Source organism: the organism of the source record quoted next, unplaced genomic scaffold (assembly GCF_019419815.1).
Source record: "Pyrus x bretschneideri cultivar Hongxiangsu unplaced genomic scaffold, Pyrus_bretschneideri_v1 Contig12, whole genome shotgun sequence".
Taxonomy (NCBI): Eukaryota; Viridiplantae; Streptophyta; class Magnoliopsida; order Rosales; family Rosaceae; genus Pyrus; species Pyrus x bretschneideri.
In genome coordinates, this window is record NW_025999413.1 from 2423000 (window position 1) to 2444418 (window position 21419).

Here is a 21419-nt window from a genome sequence, read left to right on the forward strand (position 1 = left end):
TAGTCGGTGGATCACAGTACTCGCTATTAAATAGAGTTGGGAAGAGATCATCTTCTAATCTTTTTCACCAAAGCTATCAAATCAAGTAATCTGAACCCTTAAAATTTGATCCACAGCTAAAAACAGGAGCCCTTTAAAAGTTCATAATTTTATCAATTGAATCAAATTTCAAAAATTCAAGACTGGATTTGACGACTCTAATAGAAAAAATTCGGACACGATGTCTTCCCAGTTCGCTCTTAAAATTCCAACGGAATTCCTCCGGTGTCTTATTGCACTCTTCTACTCATTGAAACCCCAAACGAACACTCTTTAAAACCCCTCGAATCCCAATTGAATACAAAGCGCCAATTTTGCACTCTGTCCTGCATAAAACCCCAACAGGGCACCGAGAGCCAAGCTAGCAGAAGAAGATGGCGCACGGCGGCCGACAGGCAGGTGAAACTGGACCGAGAGAGCGAGCTCAGGATCGAAGTCGGCTACGACGCTCCTCTCAAGTTCCGCCTGCTCAGCGGCACCGCTGAGATCTTCGGCACCGAGCTCCCCCCTGATTTCTGGCTCACCTTCGCGCCCAGGCTCAAATTTGCTGCAAGCCGCCTTCTTCCCCTAGCTCTTTTCCCAAGTTTACATATTTTTAATAGAATTTGCGTTGTGGGTTTTGATTGTTAAAGATTTTGAATCGCATTTGTGTTGTGGGTTTTGGTTGTTGAAGGTTTTTACTTGGAACGGAGCAACAGTTGAGATGGAGGGCAGGACGGAAACCGAGTACACGGCTGATGAGGTATTTCATATGCTTGTTATCTGCTTTGGGTTTTCTACTTTTTGCTCCGGATGCATCTGTCACTAATGAGAATGTGAATGGTGTCTGATTCCAATGTTTGATTTTTCAGACCCCAAATATCAGAACGGAGACACCGCGCTTAACCCTTGCTGCCCGATGACCCCAATTCTCAGGTACTTCTTGTTGTTCACTTGTATGTTGGGGAAAGTTAGTGCAAAATTTTCTGTGTTTTAATTAGTGTCATCCTCCGGTGAATAAAAGTGTACTTGTTCACTTGTCTGTTTGGAGCATATAAATGCAAACCTTTCTACATGTTTCAAGTAGGGAATTGGATCCTCTCCGAGGCAATGCCTCAGGATCCTACTGACCGGACAATATGGGTTGTTGAATTTAAATCCAACGGTTACAATTATTATAACTTTGGAGGAACTCTCTATTTGTAGCCGTTGGATCAACGGTTCATGTTGTTCGGTCAGTAAGATCCCGAGATATTGCCTCGGAGAGAATCCAATTCCTTCAAGTAGTGTTATTCTTCACCGACTTATCGCCATGTGGCAGCCAGCTGTACACTTGCTGACACTTGTCCAAACCCCAGTAGGGCATGTAGAAAACACCACGAAAGCGAGGACCGGGTAGTTGCCGGCCTGGTACGCCCGGTACATTGTGGTGAGGTAGCAGATTGTGAGGTTGAAGTAAGCAGAGTGGCCGATGAAGTCCGGTCTTTGAGTAATTTGTTGGGGGGTTTTTGGGGAGCATCGGTTGGCAACATATTTACAATTCTGTGCAAGTTTTTGGGTTCGAGCTTTCGATCGAGTGAGGTTTGATTTGGGGGGTTTGTGGTTATTTAAGCGAACCCACGTATGGAAGGTGCGTAGAATTTACCATGAAGTTATCACGAAGTGCCGAGGACTTGGAAAGGTAAAGTGGCAATTGCCCTTCAACTTTCTTCGAAAGAGAACAAGAAGGAGCCTACAAAGTCATGGTCCCATGGACTCTTTCGTGAATCCATCTGCGAAAGTGCCTAGAATTACAAGATCGGCCAAAGGTTTTCTTGAGGGTCAACTATTAATCACGCCGATATTTTTATATGCAAAACAATATAATAGTTGGTGCGAGAGTTTATCATAAAAGGTTCGCTCTGATACCATGTCAAGTTTTTGTAAAGACAGGCCAACGACTCATCATCATCAAGTGATGGTGATGCTTACGATCATATTTATCCTACATGTGTTTAAATTTTAAAATTTGTGTAGGATGGACACAAATTTCAAAATTTAAACTTATTTGACAATAATAAATAAGGTGGTGAACATTACCATCACTTAAAAGTTATGAGCAAAAACACATCTTAACGAGTTTAAATTATAAGATTTGTATCTATCCATTATATATATCATGAAATTTCAATAATAATAATAATAAATAAGTAACCACCACGAGGTGACCTGTAGTCAGGGGCAAACTCCAGGCTTGTATTTCACACGTCACGTTCTGGGTTTGATTTCTGACATTAGTGAATCACACGATAGTGACTAAAGAAAGGTTGAAACTGCCTTTATGAGTGTTCTCAACCTCTAATAAAATGAATTGCTGTAACGAAACTACCAGATAGTCCTCTAATTTTTTTTTTTATAAAAAAATAATAAATAAAGTAGTTCGACAAAAAAAAATAATGAATAAGGTAGTTGGTGGATAAGAGTACTCACTATTAAATAGAGTTGGGAAGAGATTTTCCGGATCTCTTCTATCAAAACCATCAAATCAAGTGATCAGGATTCTTAAAATTTGATCTAACAACTAAAATTATTATAACTTTTAAAGATGACCTGTTTTTAGCTGTTAAATCAAATTTTAAAAGTTCAGATTATTTGATTTAGCGGCTTTAATGAAAGAGATTCGAAATGATCTCTCCCAATAGAGTTCACTCTTAAAATTCCCGACGGAGTTCCTCCGGTGTCTTGTTACACTCTTTTACTCATTGAAATCCCAAACGAACACTAAAAACCCCTCGGAATCCCAATTGAATACAAAGCGCCAGTTTTGTACTCTGGCCTGCATAAAGCCCCCAATTGGAGCACCGAGAGCCAAGCTGGCAGAAGAAGATGGCGCACGGCGGCGGACCAAGGCAGGTGAAACTGGACCGAGAGAGCGAGCTCAGAATTGAAGTCGGCTACGACGCCCCTCTCAAGCTCCGCCTGCTCAGCGGCACCGCTGAGATCTTCGGCACCGAGCTCCCCCCTGATTTCTGGCTCACCTTCCCGCCCAGGCTCAAATTTGCTGTAAGCCTTCTTCTTCCCCTAGTTCTTTTCCCAAGTTTACATCTTTTTAATAGAATTTGGGTTGTGGGTTTTGATTGTTAAAGATTTTGAATTGCATTTCTGTTGTGGGTTTTGGTTGTTGAAGGTTTTTACTTGGAACGGAGCAACAATTGAGATGGAGGGCAGTACGGAAACCGAGTACACGGCTGATGAGGTATTTCACATGCTTGTTATCTGCTTTGGGTTTTTTTACTTTTTGCTCCGGATGCATTTGTCACTAATGAGAATGTGAATGGTGTCTGATTCAAATGTTTGATTTTTCAGACTCCAAATATCAGCTATGTGAATGTGCACGCCGTACTGGAAGAACGGAGACACCGCGCTAAACCCTTGCCGCCCGATGACCCCAATTCTCAGGTACTACTTGACACTTGCTCACTTCTATGTTGGGGGAAATTACTGCAAATTTTTCAATGTGTTTTAATTAGTGTCATTCTTTAGTGAACAAAAGTGTTTGATCCTCAATTGCCAACTCTGTAAATTTTTAGGAATGATTGAGATAAGCTTGTGGCGCAAGTGCATCTACTGTGTAGTAGTGCAAGTCCATTTTTAGGTGCATATTACCTAGGATTGTTGTAATCCTTTGCCAAGTGACTCTCTGTCTGTGGCTCATAAGCTGCTTTGTGGTTAGGGCCCAAGGGTGATTGTTGTGGGACCAACAGATTCTGGGAAAAGTTCCTTGTCGAAAATGCTTCTTAGTTGGGCAGCTAAGAAGGGATGGAAACCTACGTTCGTCGACTTGGATATTGGACAAGGAGCTATAACAATTCCGGGATGCATTGCCACTACTCCTATTGAAATGCCTATTGATCCAGTTGAAGGAATTCCTCTTGATATTCCTCTCGTTTATTTCTATGGGCACACAACTCCTAGGTAATTGATTTATAGCATCTTCATATGGACCTATCATTTCACATCGTTTATTAATATCTGATTCTTGTATTGCTAATTTAGTGGAAGTCATGAATCCTTAAAGATCCATTTTTTATCCAGTAATAATGTAGATTTATACAAAGTGCTTGTGAAGGAGCTTGCTCAAGTGGTAGAAAGACAACTTTCTGGGAATGCTGAATCTCGAGCTTCTGGAATGGTGATCAATACCATGGGATGGATAGAAGGTCAAGGCTACGAGGTAATTTTTAGGCTGCTTGCACTTCAGGGATGGCTGCTGACTTACTATTGAAATGGTTGTTTTAATGTCATATATTTGAAATTCTTGGTCGATTTTCTTGCAGTTGCTTCTTCATGCAATTGATACATTCAATGCCAATGTTGTCTTAGTTCTGGGCCAGGTACATCCCTCTGGTTTGAGTTTTCTTTCTTATTATGATTTTACCGTACTGGATTCTGCAAGCATTTCTTCTTTCCCCTCCTCTCCCCCCCCCCCCCCCCCTCTCTGCTATTGTTGCTCGACTCCGTTACAATGCATCCTTGTTTGCAAAACATTTTGATGTTTTAACAAAATGGTTGTATATGTAGGCTCCGATGACAGTACATATATTTCTTTTAAATTCTCAGGAAAAACTTTGGAGCATGATCAGAAATGTACTAAAGAACAAGCCTGGTGTGGACGTTGTAAAACTTCAAAAATCTGGGGGTGTTGTATCCAGGAATGCCAAATTCCGTCAAAAATCCAGGAGTCATAGGATAAGGGTAAGCATCAATATGTTGCCATTTAATCCTTGTTATTTGTTCTTCCTGAAGAAAAGACTCATGTGCGCTGATATTTCTAACAGGAGTATTTCTATGGCCTTGCAAATGATCTCAGCCCACATTCTAATATCGCGAATTTTAGTGACTTTTCTGTCTTTCAGATTGGTGGCGGGCCACAGGCCCCACGTTCAGCTTTGCCAATTGGTGCAGAGCCTGCTGCGGACCCTACAAGATTGGCGCCTGTGAATATTAACCGGGATTTGCTACATACCATTCTTGCTGTTTCATTTGCCAAGGAGCCTGATCAAATTATTTCTAGGTAACTTGTACCGATCTATCTGATAGAGAAATAGATAATGAATGACTGAAGTATATGACATTGATCAGTCTCGTTCACTTTCATTTGAACTTCACATAGGAAAGTAGATGGTTTTACCCCCTCACTGTCACAAGAATGAAAATACATAGTAGTATTGTGGTATTTCTTGCTTGCTTTTCCGTCTCTGGAGATAGGGATGCGAATTTGACGGTGACATTTTGTATTTCAGAGTATGATTCGTAGTCTGTAGTCTTAAATATTTACTTTTTTGGTTTGTTTTGCAGTAATGTTGCTGGGTTTGTCTTTGTCACAGACGTCGACATTCAGAGGTTTGTATATATTTGTATTGTTGGAAGCTTGGAGAATGTTGGCAGTCTGCAATGTCCCTGCGTAAGTGAGTAAATCAGCAATCAAGATCGCAACAGTGTTGTGGTCTGTGACAAATGGAGACGGTAAATTTGCAGTCGCATGCTTCACCTGGAGGAGAACTCCTAGGCTGTTGATGGAATAGAATATAAGTTCGTGTGCTGCCGGTGGAGATTTGTACCGACCACCCTCCTCCATAGTGCTGCTGTATTATAAACAACACAGAAAGTTAATGAATGGGAAAATGATCTCTGGAACATTACTCTAATGATATCAGGAGTTCCTAATTTTCAATTCTTCCATATTAGTTAATGACGTTGACATGTGTCATCAACCGTTAGAATATCCGCGCACAACCCAAACTCATTTGCTAGCTAATTAAGAAGATGAGCTTATAAAAGACCCCGTTTCATATACATATTGATCAGAAGGCATGTTACAGAGTATCTGGAAACCAAATTTATTTGATCCATAACTTGGACCTGGAAATTGAAAACGAAAAAGGAGGTTACGCAGAGTATCATAGATAGATTAACAAGATTGTTTACTGTTTCCCTTATGCTTTACAATCAGCTTCTGACGAAAGAGTAGATGCAACATTAAAATATGATAACTAAAATATGATAACTAAAGAAAAATTTTGCTCAAAACAACATGTTTTGTTTTGCAACTTTGAGCAAAATTTTTGTTTTGTTTTGTTGCAAAATTTTTGTTTTCTTATGTTGCAAAATTTTTGTTTTCTTTTGTTGCAAAATTTTTGTTTTCTTTTGTTGCAAAATTTTTGTTTTGTTGCTCAAAGTTGAACGTTCAACATTTGAAAATTTTGAGCAACATGCCACGAACTCCTCCCTCCTCTCTCTCACTCCTATATATAACCCCTCTCCTCCTCCAAACTAAAATAAAAATCTGTAACCAAGTTTTGAAAGTGAAATTTCTCAGTTGAAAATTTTCTCGGCTGGGTTAGTACATTTTCTTTAGTTATCATATTTTGTTGCATCTACTCTTTCGTCAGAAGCTGATTGTAAAGCATAAGGGAAAGAGTAAACAATCTTGTTAATCTATCTATGATACTCTGCGTAACCTCCTTTTTCGTTTTCAATTTCCAGGTCCAAGTTATGGATCAAATAAATTTGGTTTCCAGATACTCTGTAACATGCCTTCTCATCAATATGTATATGAAACGGGGTCTTTTATAAGCTCATGTTCTTAATTAGCTAGCAAATGAGTTTGGGTTGTGCGCAGATATTCTAACGGTTGATGACACATGTCAACGTCATTAACTAATATGGAAGAATTGAAAATTAGGAACTCCTGATATCATTAGAGTAATGTTCCAGAGATCATTTTCCCATTCATTAACTTTCTGTGTTGTTTATAATACAGCAGCACTATGGAGGAGGGTGGTCGGTACAAATCTCCACCGGCAGCACACGAACTTATATTCTATTCCATCAACAGCCTAGGAGTTCTCCTCCAGGTGAAGCATGCGACCGCAAATTTACCGTCTCCATTTGTCACAGACCACAACACTGTTGTGATCTTGATTGCTGATTTACTCACTTACGCGGGGACATTGCAGACTGCCAACATTCTCCAAGCTTCCAACAATACAAATATATATGAACTCATGAACAACATCAGCCTCTTGTGTGGAACTCTTGCGTTGGTGCTACTGGTGCTCCTCCTCGTTCCAGCTTTCGGGTGGTTTACTCTTGCATGTTGGGCCGTATATTTTGCGATAATTGGGACCAAGTCCTTCCAAATCCTAAGAGGACTCTGCACTGCAGCTGTGGGTTATGTCAGTGATAAATACCAAGCCTTAATAAGACTCTGTACTGCAGCTGTTGGTTATGTCACTCGCGAGTGAGAGAGAGGATTGGTTATGTCACTTTTGAGGTTTACGACTCATTCGCTTTAAACTCGTTGAAATTATTGGCTTGTGTGTGCTTCTGTCATGAATTGCGTTTTGGTGCTTTGGGTTTTGTTTGTATTGCATATTGGTGCTTCTGTCATGAATTGCGTTTTTTGGTGCTTTGGGTTTTGTTTGTATTGCATATTGGTGCTTCTGTCATGAATTGCGTTTTGGTGCTTTCGTCTTGTGAACGGTTTCTTTTGTGAGAGTTGCAACTTAATCGTACCAATACTTGAAAGGATTTTGTGGAAGTGCAGCTGCAGCTGCAGCACCTTTTTATGCCTCGGATAAATTGAAAGAGCTCATATTGCAAGGGCTACCTTAACTTATAGGTTATATCACAGTTGAACAATACCTGAATGCCACTTAGCCAATTTATTCCTCCATCCCTTAGTCCTTCGTTTAAATATCTTGTACAGAAAACCAAAAAACAAAAAAAAAAAAAAAATTGTGGTTGCCTGTAATTCAGGCTTTGGCACGCCTTTCTAAATTCTAGTATAATCTAAAATACGACAAACAAGACTCGCATAACAAATTTAGGATGCAAAAAAACGACAATAATATTCTAATCTGTTGTCGTATTTGGGATGCATCGTTAAAACTAATTTTACGCCTAGATAGCTCACATCTTACACTCCTTACATAAGCCAGCAACGTACATCCACCGGAAAGCAATACTACTGGGGTTTTTGCTCATCGACTTCATGTTTCAAGCCATGTCACGGTTCCTGCAATCAAATACTTGCTTGGAAGCTCACCCGCCGATGGTGCAAGGTACGTAATTGTCTTCCTGTAACGCCGCATATTGGGTTAGAACAACGAAAACCAGAATACAAGAAGTGTTTCTAGCAAGTTGTTCACCATACAAACCTCTGAATGTCGACGTCTGTGACAAAGACAAACCCAGCAACATTACTGCAAAACAAACCAAAAAAGTAAATATTTAAGACTACAGACTACGAATCATACTCTGAAATACAAAATGTCACCGTCAAATTCGCATCCCTATCTCCAGAGACGGAAAAGCAAGCAAGAAATACCACAATACTACTATGTATTTTCATTCTTGTGACAGTGAGGGGGTAAAACCATCTACTTTCCTATGTGAAGTTCAAATGAAAGTGAACGAGACTGATCAATGTCATATACTTCAGTCATTCATTATCTATTTCTCTATCAGATAGATCGGTACAAGTTACCTAGAAATAATTTGATCAGGCTCCTTGGCAAATGAAACAGCAAGAATGGTATGTAGCAAATCCCGGTTAATATTCACAGGCGCCAATCTTGTAGGGTCCGCAGCAGGCTCTGCACCAATTGGCAAAGCTGAACGTGGGGCCTGTGGCCCGCCCCCAATCCGAAAGACAGAAAAGTCACTAAAATTCGCGATATTAGAATGTGGGCTGAGATCATTTGCAAGGCCATAGAAATACTCCTGTTAGAAATATCAGCGCACATGAGTCTTTTCTTCAGGAAGAACAAATAACAAGGATTAAATGGCAACATATTGATGCTTACCCTTATCCTATGACTCCTGGATTTTTGACGGAATTTGGCATTCCTGGATACAACACCCCCAGAATCTGTTGGTCCCACAACAATCACCCTTGGGCCCTAACCACAAAGCAGCTTATGAGCCACAGACAGAGAGTCACTTGGCAAAGGATTACAACAATCCTAGGTAATATGCACCTAAAAATGGACTTGCACTACTACACAGTAGATGCACTTGCGCCACAAGCTTATCTCAATCATTCCTAAAAATTTACAGAGTTGGCAATTGAGGATCAAACACTTTTGTTCACTAAAGAATGACACTAATTGAAACACATTGAAAAATTTGCACTAATTTCCCCCAACATAGAAGTGAGCAAGTGTCAAGTAGTACCTGAGAATTGGGGTCATCGGGCGGCAAGGGTTTAGCGCGGTGTCTCCGTTGTTTTGTGAGAGTTGCAACTTAGTCGTACCAATACTTGAAGGGATTTTGTGGACGTGCAATTGAAAGGAAAAAAAAAATCAACAATCTGAATTTGCAAAGAGCTCAATGATATTTCGCTTTGGTCATCTACATTTAGCAATTGTAAAAATTAAAGGAAACTATACCATATCACTTCGCTCATCTCCTACAGGTGCTGAAAGGCCACTTGGTTCATGAGTTGGCATCCCTTACCTTGCCATAGACAAACATCGAAACCCACAACCAAGTTCACTATAAAATGCACAAAATAAAAAATAACCAAACCCACAAATTTAATCGAACAATTCTACAAAATCTAGAAAAAATTACTAAATCTCACAGATAAAATAACCTCAAAAGCACCCAGAAATTTAATGAAGAATTCTCTAAAACCAGAAATTTAAACAAGAAATTCTACAATCATAAAAACTTTACTAAATAAATTTGACCAATTTAATGTTGTCTATATTGAGGGAAAACCAATAGTAATTAACTAGAAAATATGCTCGCGCGTTGCTGCGGGACTTGAATGCATCATCTTGAACTGCATGAATAAAACACATTTTACCTGAATAAATTCAGCACAATCATGAATGCACAGAGGGATAGATGAGTGAATGGGGTCGGTAAGATATGCAGCTTCGTTTTTATATACATTCAACTTAGCTGACATGAAAAGACATTGTACAATTAACCGGACGAAACTGAATGTTCTGTTTCCCTAATAAACAGAAGAAAGAGAAGCAACATGATCTTCACACAAATCTAGCCCCTGCAGTCAAGGTGGCAAAATATATATCCTGTAGGTTAGGCACATGTTTTAGCAGTTGACAAAAAAATATAAAAACTGTTTCATTCTTATTCTAGCATCTAAGTTTTCAAGCACAAACATGCAAAGCAAAAAACATGCAGGATGCCCGTTTCCATAAGAAACAGAAGTCTAAGAAGTGCATTTTAGTTTAGAGAACACACATGAGAGAAAAATCCAAACCTCAAGAATATGATTGTATTACAGCAAATATGATTGGGTCGTACTCGAGGATCAAATGGGGGTTTGAGATTTTGGTAACTGTGTAGAAGAAAAAGAACACCAATGGAACATTCCTAGAAACTAACCCACAAACCCATCCAAATCAGATCAACTAATCAACCAAATTAGCCCAATCAGTAACCCTAAATTTACTCAACCAAATTTCCCAAATCAATAATCCTTAAGGATAAGATTATTTTTAACTATACACAAATTCACATGCTAGTCATTTGATACATTTAACTAATTCTGCAAGTTGTAAATGATTAAGAATAATTTAGAATGATACCAACTTGATTCTAGCTCATCTGACTCCTCTCTGCTCTGTATTTGAAAAGCTGAGTAGCCAAGTTTGGATAAGTCCTTAAATAATCACTATCTGAGGATTGAGAATAACCTACATTCACACTGCACAAAATTCTATGGAAAAGGGGACAAATTAACATAATTAAAATAAGTATTAAGATGCAAATATTCTCAAGATAAATTAAGCAGAAAAATGAATACACTTTGCCAATTGTCAAACACTGCTAATTGCCAATATAGCAAGATAATGAATTCCGTGAACGAAAAAAAATCATTTGCAACTTCAAATTACCATGCCAAAGAAGCTCCATAAAAGTAGTAGCTTCCTCCTTACTTCATGCATCCGTTGATCATGGAAATTATAAAAATCCATCCAATCAAGAGACAATGTAAAAGTTGTGAGAAGGTGAATATGCAGCAAAGAATCTAAGATATACCTAACAAATTTGCGATTCCAATATAATTTCACACAAAAAAAGATCAAATTTTGATTCAAACAAAGCAATCTCATCTGTTACAGATCGGACCAACCAAAAAAAGATTCTATTAACATGATTTCGAACCCAACTATAAAAAGGAACTTTATAGCAGCACAATCAATATCATTTCAACCCAACCAAAAAGAAACTGATTGTCTGTCATAAGTTTTTAAACACGGAGAAAATGTATCATATTTCATGACTAATCAAAAGCTTACAAATGTCAGGTAAGAACATACGTAAGTTCAAATGCAAGAATGCAAATGAAGACAATTCACTCCATTGTGTTCAGCAAGGGAATAAAAAGTGACAAAAATAGCATGATCGTGATTCGTACCTTTAACTTGATCTGATGGTAGGGCATTGAATGTTGACTGAACAAAATTTTGCAAGTAATGAGGTTGCGTAAAAACTTTCACCTAAAAAGTTAAACCCACCATTATATGAAGGTAAATAAGGAAAATCCAATCCAATAATCACATCAATCTGAGAAGTGTATTTTAGTTTAGAGAACATGCGCGTATTTTCTAACGAAAACACAAGCAAATATGATTGGGCAGAAACATGATAGTAAAAAATCCAAACCTCAAGAATATGATTGTATTACAGCAAATATGATTGGGTCGTACTCAAGGATCAAATGGGGACTTGAGATTTTGGTAACTCTGTAGAAGAAAATGAACACCAATAGAACATTCCTAGAAACTAACCCTCAAACCCATCCAAATCATATCAACTAATCAACCAAATTAGCCCAATCAATAACCCTAAATTTACTCAACCAAATTTGCCCAATCAATAATCCTTAAGGATAAGATTATTTTTAACCATACACAAATTCACATGCTAGTCATTTGATACATTTAACTAATTCTGCAAGTTGTATTTCTGTAAATGGGAATGAAAATGTAACTTTTGGTCTTATACTTTCAGAACCAATACACATCTCAAATGTGGGAGTCTCAAAAGTTGTTTCATTTATTTCATTCCAAAGAAATTTTATGTTTGGACAGATATTCGAACAAAATACTCTCTGATTGACACTCACTTAAACACCTTAGAAGAACTCACGTTTCTCTACCTGAAAAGGAGTTCAGGGATATGAAAAAACTACTTAATACCAAAAGCATAAACCACACTCGGTACAATCAATAACTAAACTAACAATATATTCAACAATGTATCAAAAACAACATCAAAATAAACACCTTTAAACCATAAAAACCAAAGGAACAAACCATATAATTAATGAGTGGTGAAGTGCAGACTTTCTGGAATTCAGGGCATCAATTATCCTAACAGAGAGCGCGTTTTGGTCCTCCTCCTTTGCCATTTCCTCCTCATCCCCTGAATCCTCATCACCTGCACATTCCAACGCCGTCTCGAGAAGCGCCTTAGCAAACACCGAATACTCATATACTAATATATGATATTAGAATCGAATACTCATATACTAATATAAATTTTATATCAGAATCGAATACTCATATACTAATATAAATTTATTCCTTAATTTATCTAATTATAGAAATAAATAAAAAATTAGATCAAGAAAACCAAGAGCCAGATACAATTTTGATGCTAAGAAAATTATGCTATTAAATCAGAGAAAACTGAGATGCAATGGAATATATACAAATCTAATCCAAGAAAGCAAACCAAAACCCTTACTGTCTGAGAGAAATTGGGATAGAACATCGTAGAGAGAAAGCAAGAGGAGAGATATACCTGGCTCTGGTTTAAGCGTCGAACGAACTCTTTCTCTCTCTCTCTGCAAACAATTTTAATTAAAAAAATCCAAATTATGAGCACCGACTATCAATCAAATACCAAAATGAACTGTAAATCACAAACTCAATTCTCAATAATCAATTCCTTGATTCGGATACAAAATTTTCATCATTTTTAACCTCAAATGGGATTACACAAAAAACATAACCTTCTCAGAAAACTACAGCCATTTTTACAAATTTCCATGAGCCAGCACTGGAAAATGAAACTGACAAAGCAACATAGAAGGAGGCAGACAAAAGAAATCAAAGAACCGAACACTCTCTTCATTAGCAAAAGCGTCTGAGAAATCTGACGAAAATAAGCCAAATACCCCTCTTCCTCAAATCCCGATGGTCCCCATGTTTTTCTCTGACTGTACCCCCTCTCCCACTCATGAAATCGAGGATCTGCAGCAATGGCGCTGAGATCCCCACTCATCTCTCTCTCTCTCTCTCTCTCTCTCTCTGATGCGGCATGGCCTCCCATCCCCGAAACCCTCACCGAACGAAGAACGAAAAGGTGGTGGCAATTTTGTAAATAACGTGAAATCCACCAAAATATCATATATACAACTCAGGTCAGGAAACACTATGCACAGTATATGCACCACACCTAGTAATGAGATATTTAGCATGTGATATCTTCCAACCACACAATATATGCACCACATCCCCATCCTATTCAATTCGATTATGGCAGCATGAGGGACAACCTTGCTTGATCTTCTGTTGTGAACGATACGAAATTTGTTGATTTCGTATGCATTGCAGACACTTAAATGGTCTAAAAAAAATTGGATGTCTCGACCGTTCATGGTTCTATGAACCGCATCTCCCTTTTGGAAGCATAAATTAAAAAACAGACATAATACTTAATGAGTGGTATAACATTTAACGCATATAGTTTAAGAATCATGTAAATAGGCAGTATAGCATAATTGTGGCTACTTAGATAGCATTTAAGATCATATGCAAGATAACAATGGATATTACTCCAATAATCAAATCAGTAGCAGTCGAAGCAACCTTGCAAAATCACATTTTGTTTAATTTGTATAGGTTAAGAAACAATGAAAAAAAAAAAAAAGAAGAATTGTTAGTTCATACTTAGTTTTGTTTTTACAGTTATATGTTTGATCACAAAGTTTGTTGTACTAAGAACATGGTGTGCACAATTGGATACGTAAAAATGCTAGCATTCAACGATAATTAAAAAGGTGTAAAAATCTTACATCTTTATCAACGAAAACACAATCAAGACTTATAGGTTGAGAATTATCTCCGATGCTTTTCGTGACCCATATTCTGCATACCCTGATCTACAGTTTGTTTGCTGGCAGGTATGGCGTCAAAAAATGAATTGGTTGCTCCTCCAATAATCTACATATAAATGAATTGGTTTGCACCTTTACCATAAACACGCAAACCCATCCTTGTTTTTTCTATTTTGACTTCTTTCTTTGTATTGGATCCTAGGGCAATTTCTCTATATATCTGTATCGTTTTTCGAATCTTGTTAATGTTTCGAGCCTTAATCAATTCCTTTACATTTTTAACCAAAACTCCTCCTAGAATTTGTTGTTCGCTTCGATCAATCTCTTTCACCATTTTATCTACCCTGAATCACAAATTAAATACAGCGTCAAAAGTTATGTCTTTTAGAAAAATATGTTCAGCTTGTAGGTCTTAGACTAACATAGTCAAAAATTTTAAAATTTTATATATGGAAGTTGTGATTTTTTTTGGAAATACGTTTGGTTTGTTGAGAGATTGCAGTTGTTAACAACACTTATCAAAGCACATCGGGGAGGATGAGACGGTTGACTACTAGAAAAACCTAACAAAAAGACCAACCAACCAAAGTAACTAACCTTCGAAGAACGATTTGGTAAAGTGAGGACGCCAAAAAGAAAGGAAGCAACCAACATAAAACAAACAAAATGCCTAACAACATTTGATAAACAATTGAAAACACTGGGTTAAATAAGAATCACACTGACACCAAGAGACTTTCAAACAATAACAGAATTGCATATACAAAATTTAAACCAAAAAAAAAAGAAAGAACCATTGGACCTCTGGAGAATCAGAGATTTCAAAGATAAGCAAGAATGAGAAACAAAGCTTAGAACAAACATATCATATAAGCCGAAAAAAACCAAAGTCATGTTAAAAATGATAAAATCGCATTGTCTGAAATAGATTTAGCAAGCACTGGGTTAAATTGACAAAAACATTGAAATTGAAATGCACAGAAGCAAAGGAAATTTAAAAAACCTTAAACCAAATGACAGCCTGGAAATGGAAGCCAATGTGAACTGTTTTTAATCATTCAGGTTCAAGTGATTGGCAGGAGAAAGGGCCATTCTTTGAATCAACATGATATAAAACAGAACATAATTTAGGTGTTCAAATCACCCAAACTAAGAAAATCAAATTACGAAAAGAAATTGACAAAAATAATTAAATTGAATGCACAGAACAAAACAAATTGAGAAAAACACTTAAATTTCTTTATGCACAGAAGCAAAGGCAAGCACAAAACCTTAAACCAAATCACAGCCTGGAAATGTCAGAGCTTCAAAGCATGGACATACTCTAAATCTAATATAATTAAAGCCAATCAAATGAAATTAAAGCTAAGTAAAACAAATAAGAACTTGGAAATAGAAAAGCAGCATAATAAATGATGAAAAAGCTAAGATTGAAGTTGGATTCATCCTTTACCAAATAAATGTAAAAATGTTTAAAAATTGCCGAATCTTAGGATTATCTTTCATGGCACAGAACTTCGGAAACACAATTGATCACTTTCTCATTCTGAGATCATTTGAATGGCCACATTACATCATTGAAAACATATGCAAAACATTATTTGGCATTGGGTCAGGTAGGTTGGAGAAAAGTTGTGATGGATGCATGGTATTATAGAATAAAAATAATAAAATCACAGATAATGGAAGCGGGGAGCAATAATCGACAAATTGGTTATTGTTGCTTTCATGGACATTCCTACATAATATATATATATATCTGATTGCATATATATTCATTAATGGTGATTCCACAAATCCAAATAAAAATCCAAGCAAAAGAACGCAGCCTGTTTCTTTCCCCCTTTTTTTCCTTTGTCTTCCGCCCCCTTCTCTCCTACTTCTCTCTACTTCTTCCCCCCTCCCACCCCACAAGCCCCAAGCAATTAAGAATAATTTAAATAATCATATAATTAATCCAAATTCTCAACTGTACACACAAACCATGTACTCATTCATTAAGACAAACCGTACACACTACCAATACACAACATACCACACAAAAGGCACAAATCAAATAAGTATACAATACATTCAAAATAAGATTGCCAGAATAAGAAAAACGGATGAGAACTAAACTTAGCACAAAGCAAATGAGGTGTACAACCCTCCAACTTTCTAAATTGACCAAGTCAAAAAACTCTGTAGCAGAACATGGGGAAAGGATGGAACAAAGAGATCCATAGTAAGTCGAGTTAAATAAAAAAAATACAATTTCTTAAAACAACAAATTGTTTCTCTACTAAAACCCAAACGCCGTGTACTGTTCACGGACAGTGGAGTGGCGAAAATGCCCTCCAAATTTTTTCCTGTCAGCTATATCTTTTAGCTTTTTCTACAGTACAATGACGATTCTGCCCTTGAAAACCACGCGTCTGTCATCGGTGGTTCTTCCGCTCCATTTCTACTCTGCCTTTTCTTTGGGTTCCGTACTCTCTCTCACCATTTTCAGCTTTTCCTCATTTTGGAACGGTTTTTTCTCTCTCCCACGCCTTCGTTGTTTTCGCTATCCGTCCTTCGCGTCTTTGTCTCGCCGATTATTCACGGCCGTTTTCTTCTCGGAAAACTAACGATCTCTGGTGCGTTTTTTGCGTTTCTTGCCGTGTCTAATTTTAATTTTTTTTTTCATTGTTTGGGTGTGCCTTTGCGATGCGGTTTGATTTTTGGTTTTAGGAAAAGTTATCGATGCGATCTAAGGTTTTTTGGTGGGTTTTCTGCTTTTTTGATTGTATGTTGTTTGATTCTTTTTTCGTGCTTTGGTTCTGCCTTTCTGATTTGCTTTCATATTTGGTTTCAGCAAAAGAAGTTGTTCGAATTTTGGCCTTTCTGTCTGCAACCTTGCAAGCTGTTTGCGATCAAGGTATTTAACTTTTTTTTTTTTGGTGTTGGTTCTTTCTCCGGTGATGGTTTGTTTGATTGGTCAAAAAATGAAATAAGTAAATTATGAGATTTAAACTGAATTATGCTTCATTTAATTAAATCTTTGGTTTTGTTGGGTTGTCATTGTTTGCCCTCTACTAAACTTATATGTCTTGGTTTGTCAATTTTTTTCGGTTGTCATTTTTTCCTTTTATTTTCTGCTGGAATCACTATTATATTCATGCTAATTTTGAAAGGAAATGTGTAATTCTTAGTAATACACCAGAAGCAATCATCTCATGGCTTGAAAAGGATGGAAAGACTAATCCGGGGCAATCACATAGCATTAACTCATCAGACATAATCAACGTTAGGAAATGCTTTGTTTTATTTATTTATTTTTTTATTTGATTAACAATTCAAACTTATCTTTATATTTATTAGTATCTTGATTTCCTTGACAATTCAAGCATATCTTTTTTGTGTTTCTTTTTTTCTGGGTGTTTAATTTTATTTGAATTTCTTAATTTGTTCAAAGGATGCTTTGGTTAGTAGCCATCTTATTTAATGATTTTTTATTTTCTTTTGGTTTTTTAGCACCAATGGTATTGGTGAATGGTGAAGAGGTTTGTATGGGTTCATGTATCTTAAACATGTAGTGAGAAGTGAGGGTTTTGTTTTAGTATTTTAGATAATTTGACGAACATGTAGATACTATGATTTGTGGTTGCTATCTTAAACCATGATAAATCAGTCCATGTAATTGTAACATAGATATACTTTTTTATCTAATGCATGAGTATATGAAATGTTAATACGATAATATATTGGGCAACACTATGTGATTTAAAATGCAAAGAGAGACAATGAACCATGTTTGATATTTTGTTTGAGTTGGTCGTTTTAAATTTGAGCTTTTTTGAGTTGGATTCATGTGTTTTGTTTAAGATATCACTTTTGGTTTATGAATGGTTTGCCAGTGCGAAAGTTTGCATATTTTTTATGGTTGGATTCATGGGTTTTCTTAAGCTTTGAAGTTCTTAGTTTTTATCAAGAAATTTAATCTGGGTTTCATTTATTTGTGAAACTAGCACTTTTTTTGTGAAGATTTTCAGTAAATGATTGCTTATTTGGCTTTAAATTTGATCTCTTTAAATTTCCAGGTTGTTCTAGACTTTGTCAACAGTACAGAGTTGTCTTCGGCATAGCTGGATAGCAACTCTACGTCAGTTTGAATTGCCAGTAGATATGATTTTTCTTTAATTTATTCATCTTCTTTCGAATTTATGTGCAAATATTTTTGAAGCCCAAGTGATTCAAAGTTCAAATTTATTTGTAAAGTATAAGTGTGGGTGTGGACACCCAATATGACTTTTACATGGTGTTGCTATCTGGTATTTGATAGAATTATGTTGGGGACTGTCTAAATTTCGGTTTTAGCTGCAGATGAAGCGAAATCAAAAGGTTTTAAATTAGAGGTATAATTTAATTATTATATTTGATGCATCATTTGATTAAATGAATACAGTAGGAACATTGATTTGACGTATGTGCTTTCGTATGGAAAACTGAATTTGGTGTGTTTATAAGTGTGTATATACTCAATATTTATCTTAATTACAATGGAATTGACTGAAAATTATGGAGAATTAGTGTAAGTTTACACACATAAAGAAATAGAATGAAAATGTAAGTAAAGAAAAATTAGAATGTAATACATAATATCATTGTGTGTGTGTGTGTGTGTGTGTGTGTGTAAGGGATTGATGACTAAATGGTGGAGTCATGTTTAACAAAGAAATTCATATATAAGCAATTCATAAGCTAATTAAATTTAAAATTGAATAAGGTGATTTAACAAAGAAATGGTGGAGTCATGTTTAGAAAAATAAACAAAAGGATAAAATAATAATGCAAAGTTATACCTTCATGTAAATGTTTTAAAACATCTTTATAAACTATGTTTTTTGAACAATTTTATTTATAAGAAAAAAAAATTGAAAAGAATCTTGAAAAATCTGTGATGGTGGAAAAAATGGATTGAAGTGACTCTAAGGTAAGTAAGTATATAAAACATTTTGTCATGGTGATAATTCAACTTCAAATTCCTCTCTAACGTGATGAACAACTTTTTATCCACAGTTGAAGACCCTTAAAATGTAAACCCCTGATCCATACTTGAAATAGACACCTTCGAATAAAATCATATCCAACTTTATGAATCATTTTGAAGTAGTTAAAAACCATTAAGTTTAGAAGTCATTAAACTATTTACAATTGTTGTATTGTTTGCATGATACCATGCCTTCCATATTCAAATAGTTACATACCAATCGAGAATAACGATAAAAAATCGTTGCTCACCCCGTTTTCCCCATTAAAAAAACCATCCGGAAAACCACATTAATCACCATAGTTTTTAAGAATTCATATATGGTTGCAAAGAAAGAACTAACACGGCATAAACATCCACACATATTTTTTGGAGGAACCAATTAAAAATTGTTGAAGAACCAAGTAAAATTTTCAAAGTTAAAAATGAGAATAGAATGTTTATAAAAACCAACTAAAGTTGCAATTTAAAAACGAATCCCTTCAATTTCATCATGAGACGACATAAGGAAAGAAACAATTTGTTTTTGAGAATGGCCCGCTCACGAATAATATCAAAACATTAATACAACAACTGTTTTAAAAGTGTATAACCAACAAAGAAGCATGAGTCAAAGGATCCTATCAACAAAAAGAGAAATGTGAAAAATATATAAGCAGAGAAACATAATCCCAGCACGCCAACACTTCATCCTTAAAACGGTAAAAGGGTTAACTGTTTACATTATTGATGTTATGATCGAACAAAAAAGGTTTACACGACATTTATCTTATTATGTAACACCTGTCCCATCTCTATACATTGAAAACCCAGAAGGATGTTATGGTGGAGGCAAGGAAGAGCAACAAAATTCCAATCTTGTTGCAGCAACCAAACTTGTAGATCCCACCAAAAACCCCCAAAAATACATGCTAAACTTCTTCATTCAACGAAACTTGTTCTTTCGGCGAATTACTACGGTTTCCTGGTGAATGGATAGTGTGAACCACCAATTTGTTTCGGTTTGCACCCTTACCATAAACACGCAAACCCATCCTTGCTTTTTCTATTTTGACTTCTTTCTTTGTATTGGGTCATGGGGCAATTTCTTTATATATATATATGTATGTATCATTTTTCGAATCTTGTTAATGTTTCGAGCCTTAATCAATTCCTTTACATTTTTAACCAAAACTCCTCCTAGAATTTGTTGTTCGTTTCGATCAATCTATTTCACCATTTTATCTACCATGAATCACAAATTAAATACAGCGTCAAAAGTTATGTCTTTTAGAAAAATCTGTTCAGCTTGTAGGTCTTAGAATAACATAGTCAAAAATTTAAAAATTTTAAATATGGAAGTTGTGATTTTTTTTGGAAATATGTTTGGTTTGTTGAGAGATTGCAGTTGTTAACAGCACTTATCAAAGCACTTCGGGGAGGATGAGACGGTTGACTACTAGAAAAACCTAACAAAAAGACCAACCAACCAAAGTAACTAACCTTCGAAGAACGATTTGATAAAGTGAGAATGCAAAAAAGAAAGGAAGCAACCAACATAAAACAAATAAAATGCCTAACAACATTTGATAAACAATTAAAAACACTGGGTTAAATAAGAATCACAGAGACACCAAGAGACTTTCAAACAATAACAGAATTGCATAGACAAAATTTAAACAAAAAAAAAAAAAAGAACCATTGGACCTCTGGAGAATCAGAGGTTTCAAAGATAAGCAAGAATGAGAAACAAAGCTTAGAACAAACATATCATAAAAGCCGAAAAAACCAAACAGTCATGTTAAAAATGATAAAATCGCATTGTCCGAAATGTTAAAAATTATAAGATTTGTATCTATCCACAATATATATCATGAAAGTTCAATAATAATAATAATAAATAAGTAACCACCACGAGGTGACTTGTAGTCAGGGACAAGCTCCAGGCTTGTATTTCACACGTCACGTTCTGGGTTTGATTCCTGACACATGTTTGATTCCTGACACTAGTGAATCACACGATAGTGCCTAAAGAAAGGCTGAAACTGCCTTTATGAGTGTTCTCGACTTCTAATAAAATGGACTACCGTGACAAAACTACCAGCTAGTCCTCTAATATTTTTTTTTTTATAAAAAGAATAATAAATAAAGTAGTTCGACAAAAAAAAAAATAATGCGTAGTTGGTGGATAAGAGTACTTCCTATTAAATAGAGTTGGGAAGATATCATCCAGATCTTTTCTATCAAAACTATCAAATCAAG

At 36.1% G+C, this 21419-nt stretch overlaps 3 protein-coding genes across 53 annotated transcripts; 2 read left to right on the forward strand and 1 right to left on the reverse strand.

The window, feature by feature from the left end:
- Window positions 1-2515: 2515 nt before the first annotated feature.
- LOC103934867 (protein CLP1 homolog) lies at window positions 2516-5724 on the forward strand. 2 transcript variants are annotated; one of them, XM_048577920.1, is made up of 9 exons: window positions 2516-3060; window positions 3185-3253; window positions 3364-3456; window positions 3731-3972; window positions 4093-4231; window positions 4335-4391; window positions 4579-4752; window positions 4836-5071; window positions 5356-5724. In XM_048577920.1, exons 1-9 carry the CDS (start codon window positions 2884-2886, stop codon window positions 5471-5473), a joined length of 1305 nt encoding a protein of 434 aa, XP_048433877.1. In that variant the 5' UTR covers window positions 2516-2883; the 3' UTR covers window positions 5474-5724. The 2 variants fall into 2 exon arrangements, with proteins under 2 accessions (XP_048433877.1, XP_048433878.1); XM_048577921.1 differs by having other exon boundaries at window positions 2541-3060; window positions 4618-4752.
- On the reverse strand, window positions 5408-13372 carry LOC103945006. Of its 50 annotated transcripts, none has more exons than XR_007255922.1 (11): window positions 13226-13372; window positions 13061-13120; window positions 12850-12892; window positions 12360-12483; window positions 11459-11540; window positions 10935-10975; window positions 9238-10733; window positions 8868-8963; window positions 8549-8784; window positions 8220-8264; window positions 7702-8139 (listed from the first exon to the last, which is right to left on the reverse strand). XR_007255922.1 is itself a non-coding variant. In XM_048577925.1 (5 exons), exons 1-4 carry the CDS (start codon window positions 13330-13332, stop codon window positions 12199-12201), a joined length of 498 nt encoding a protein of 165 aa, XP_048433882.1. In that variant the 5' UTR covers window positions 13333-13372; the 3' UTR covers window positions 6739-7035; window positions 12170-12198. The 50 variants fall into 50 exon arrangements, 3 of the variants coding, with proteins under 3 accessions (XP_048433882.1, XP_048433880.1, XP_048433881.1); XR_007255924.1 differs by having other exon boundaries at window positions 12360-12514; XR_007255910.1 differs by adding an exon at window positions 12170-12202 and having other exon boundaries at window positions 13061-13372.
- Window positions 6790-7773, forward strand: LOC108866197. The gene is made up of 2 exons (XM_048577926.1): window positions 6790-6914; window positions 7017-7773. Exons 1-2 carry the CDS (start codon window positions 6828-6830, stop codon window positions 7302-7304), a joined length of 375 nt encoding a protein of 124 aa, XP_048433883.1. The 5' UTR covers window positions 6790-6827; the 3' UTR covers window positions 7305-7773.
- Window positions 13373-21419: the final 8047 nt, after the last annotated feature.

Coding starts and splice junctions, on each gene's coding strand:
- LOC103934867 (XM_048577920.1), top strand. CDS start 2,884: ATGGCGCACGGCGGCGGACCAAGGCAGGTGAAACTGGACCGAGAGAGC. Junction 3,457..3,730: donor CCGATGACCCCAATTCTCAG/GTACTACTTGAC, acceptor CTTTGTGGTTAG/GGCCCAAGGGTGATTGTTGT. Junction 5,072..5,355: donor CCTGATCAAATTATTTCTAG/GTAACTTGTACC, acceptor TTTGTTTTGCAG/TAATGTTGCTGGGTTTGTCT.
- LOC103945006 (XM_048577925.1), bottom strand. CDS start 13,332: ATGAGTGGGGATCTCAGCGCCATTGCTGCAGATCCTCGATTTCATGAG. Junction 12,891..13,060: donor GGCTGTAGTTTTCTGAGAAG/GTTATGTTTTTT, acceptor TTGTTTGCAGAG/AGAGAGAGAAAGAGTTCGTT. Junction 12,484..12,792: donor ATCCCAATTTCTCTCAGACA/GTAAGGGTTTTG, acceptor TGGAATGTGCAG/GTGATGAGGATTCAGGGGAT.
- LOC108866197 (XM_048577926.1), top strand. CDS start 6,828: ATGGAGGAGGGTGGTCGGTACAAATCTCCACCGGCAGCACACGAACTT. Junction 6,915..7,016: donor GCCTAGGAGTTCTCCTCCAG/GTGAAGCATGCG, acceptor GGGACATTGCAG/ACTGCCAACATTCTCCAAGC.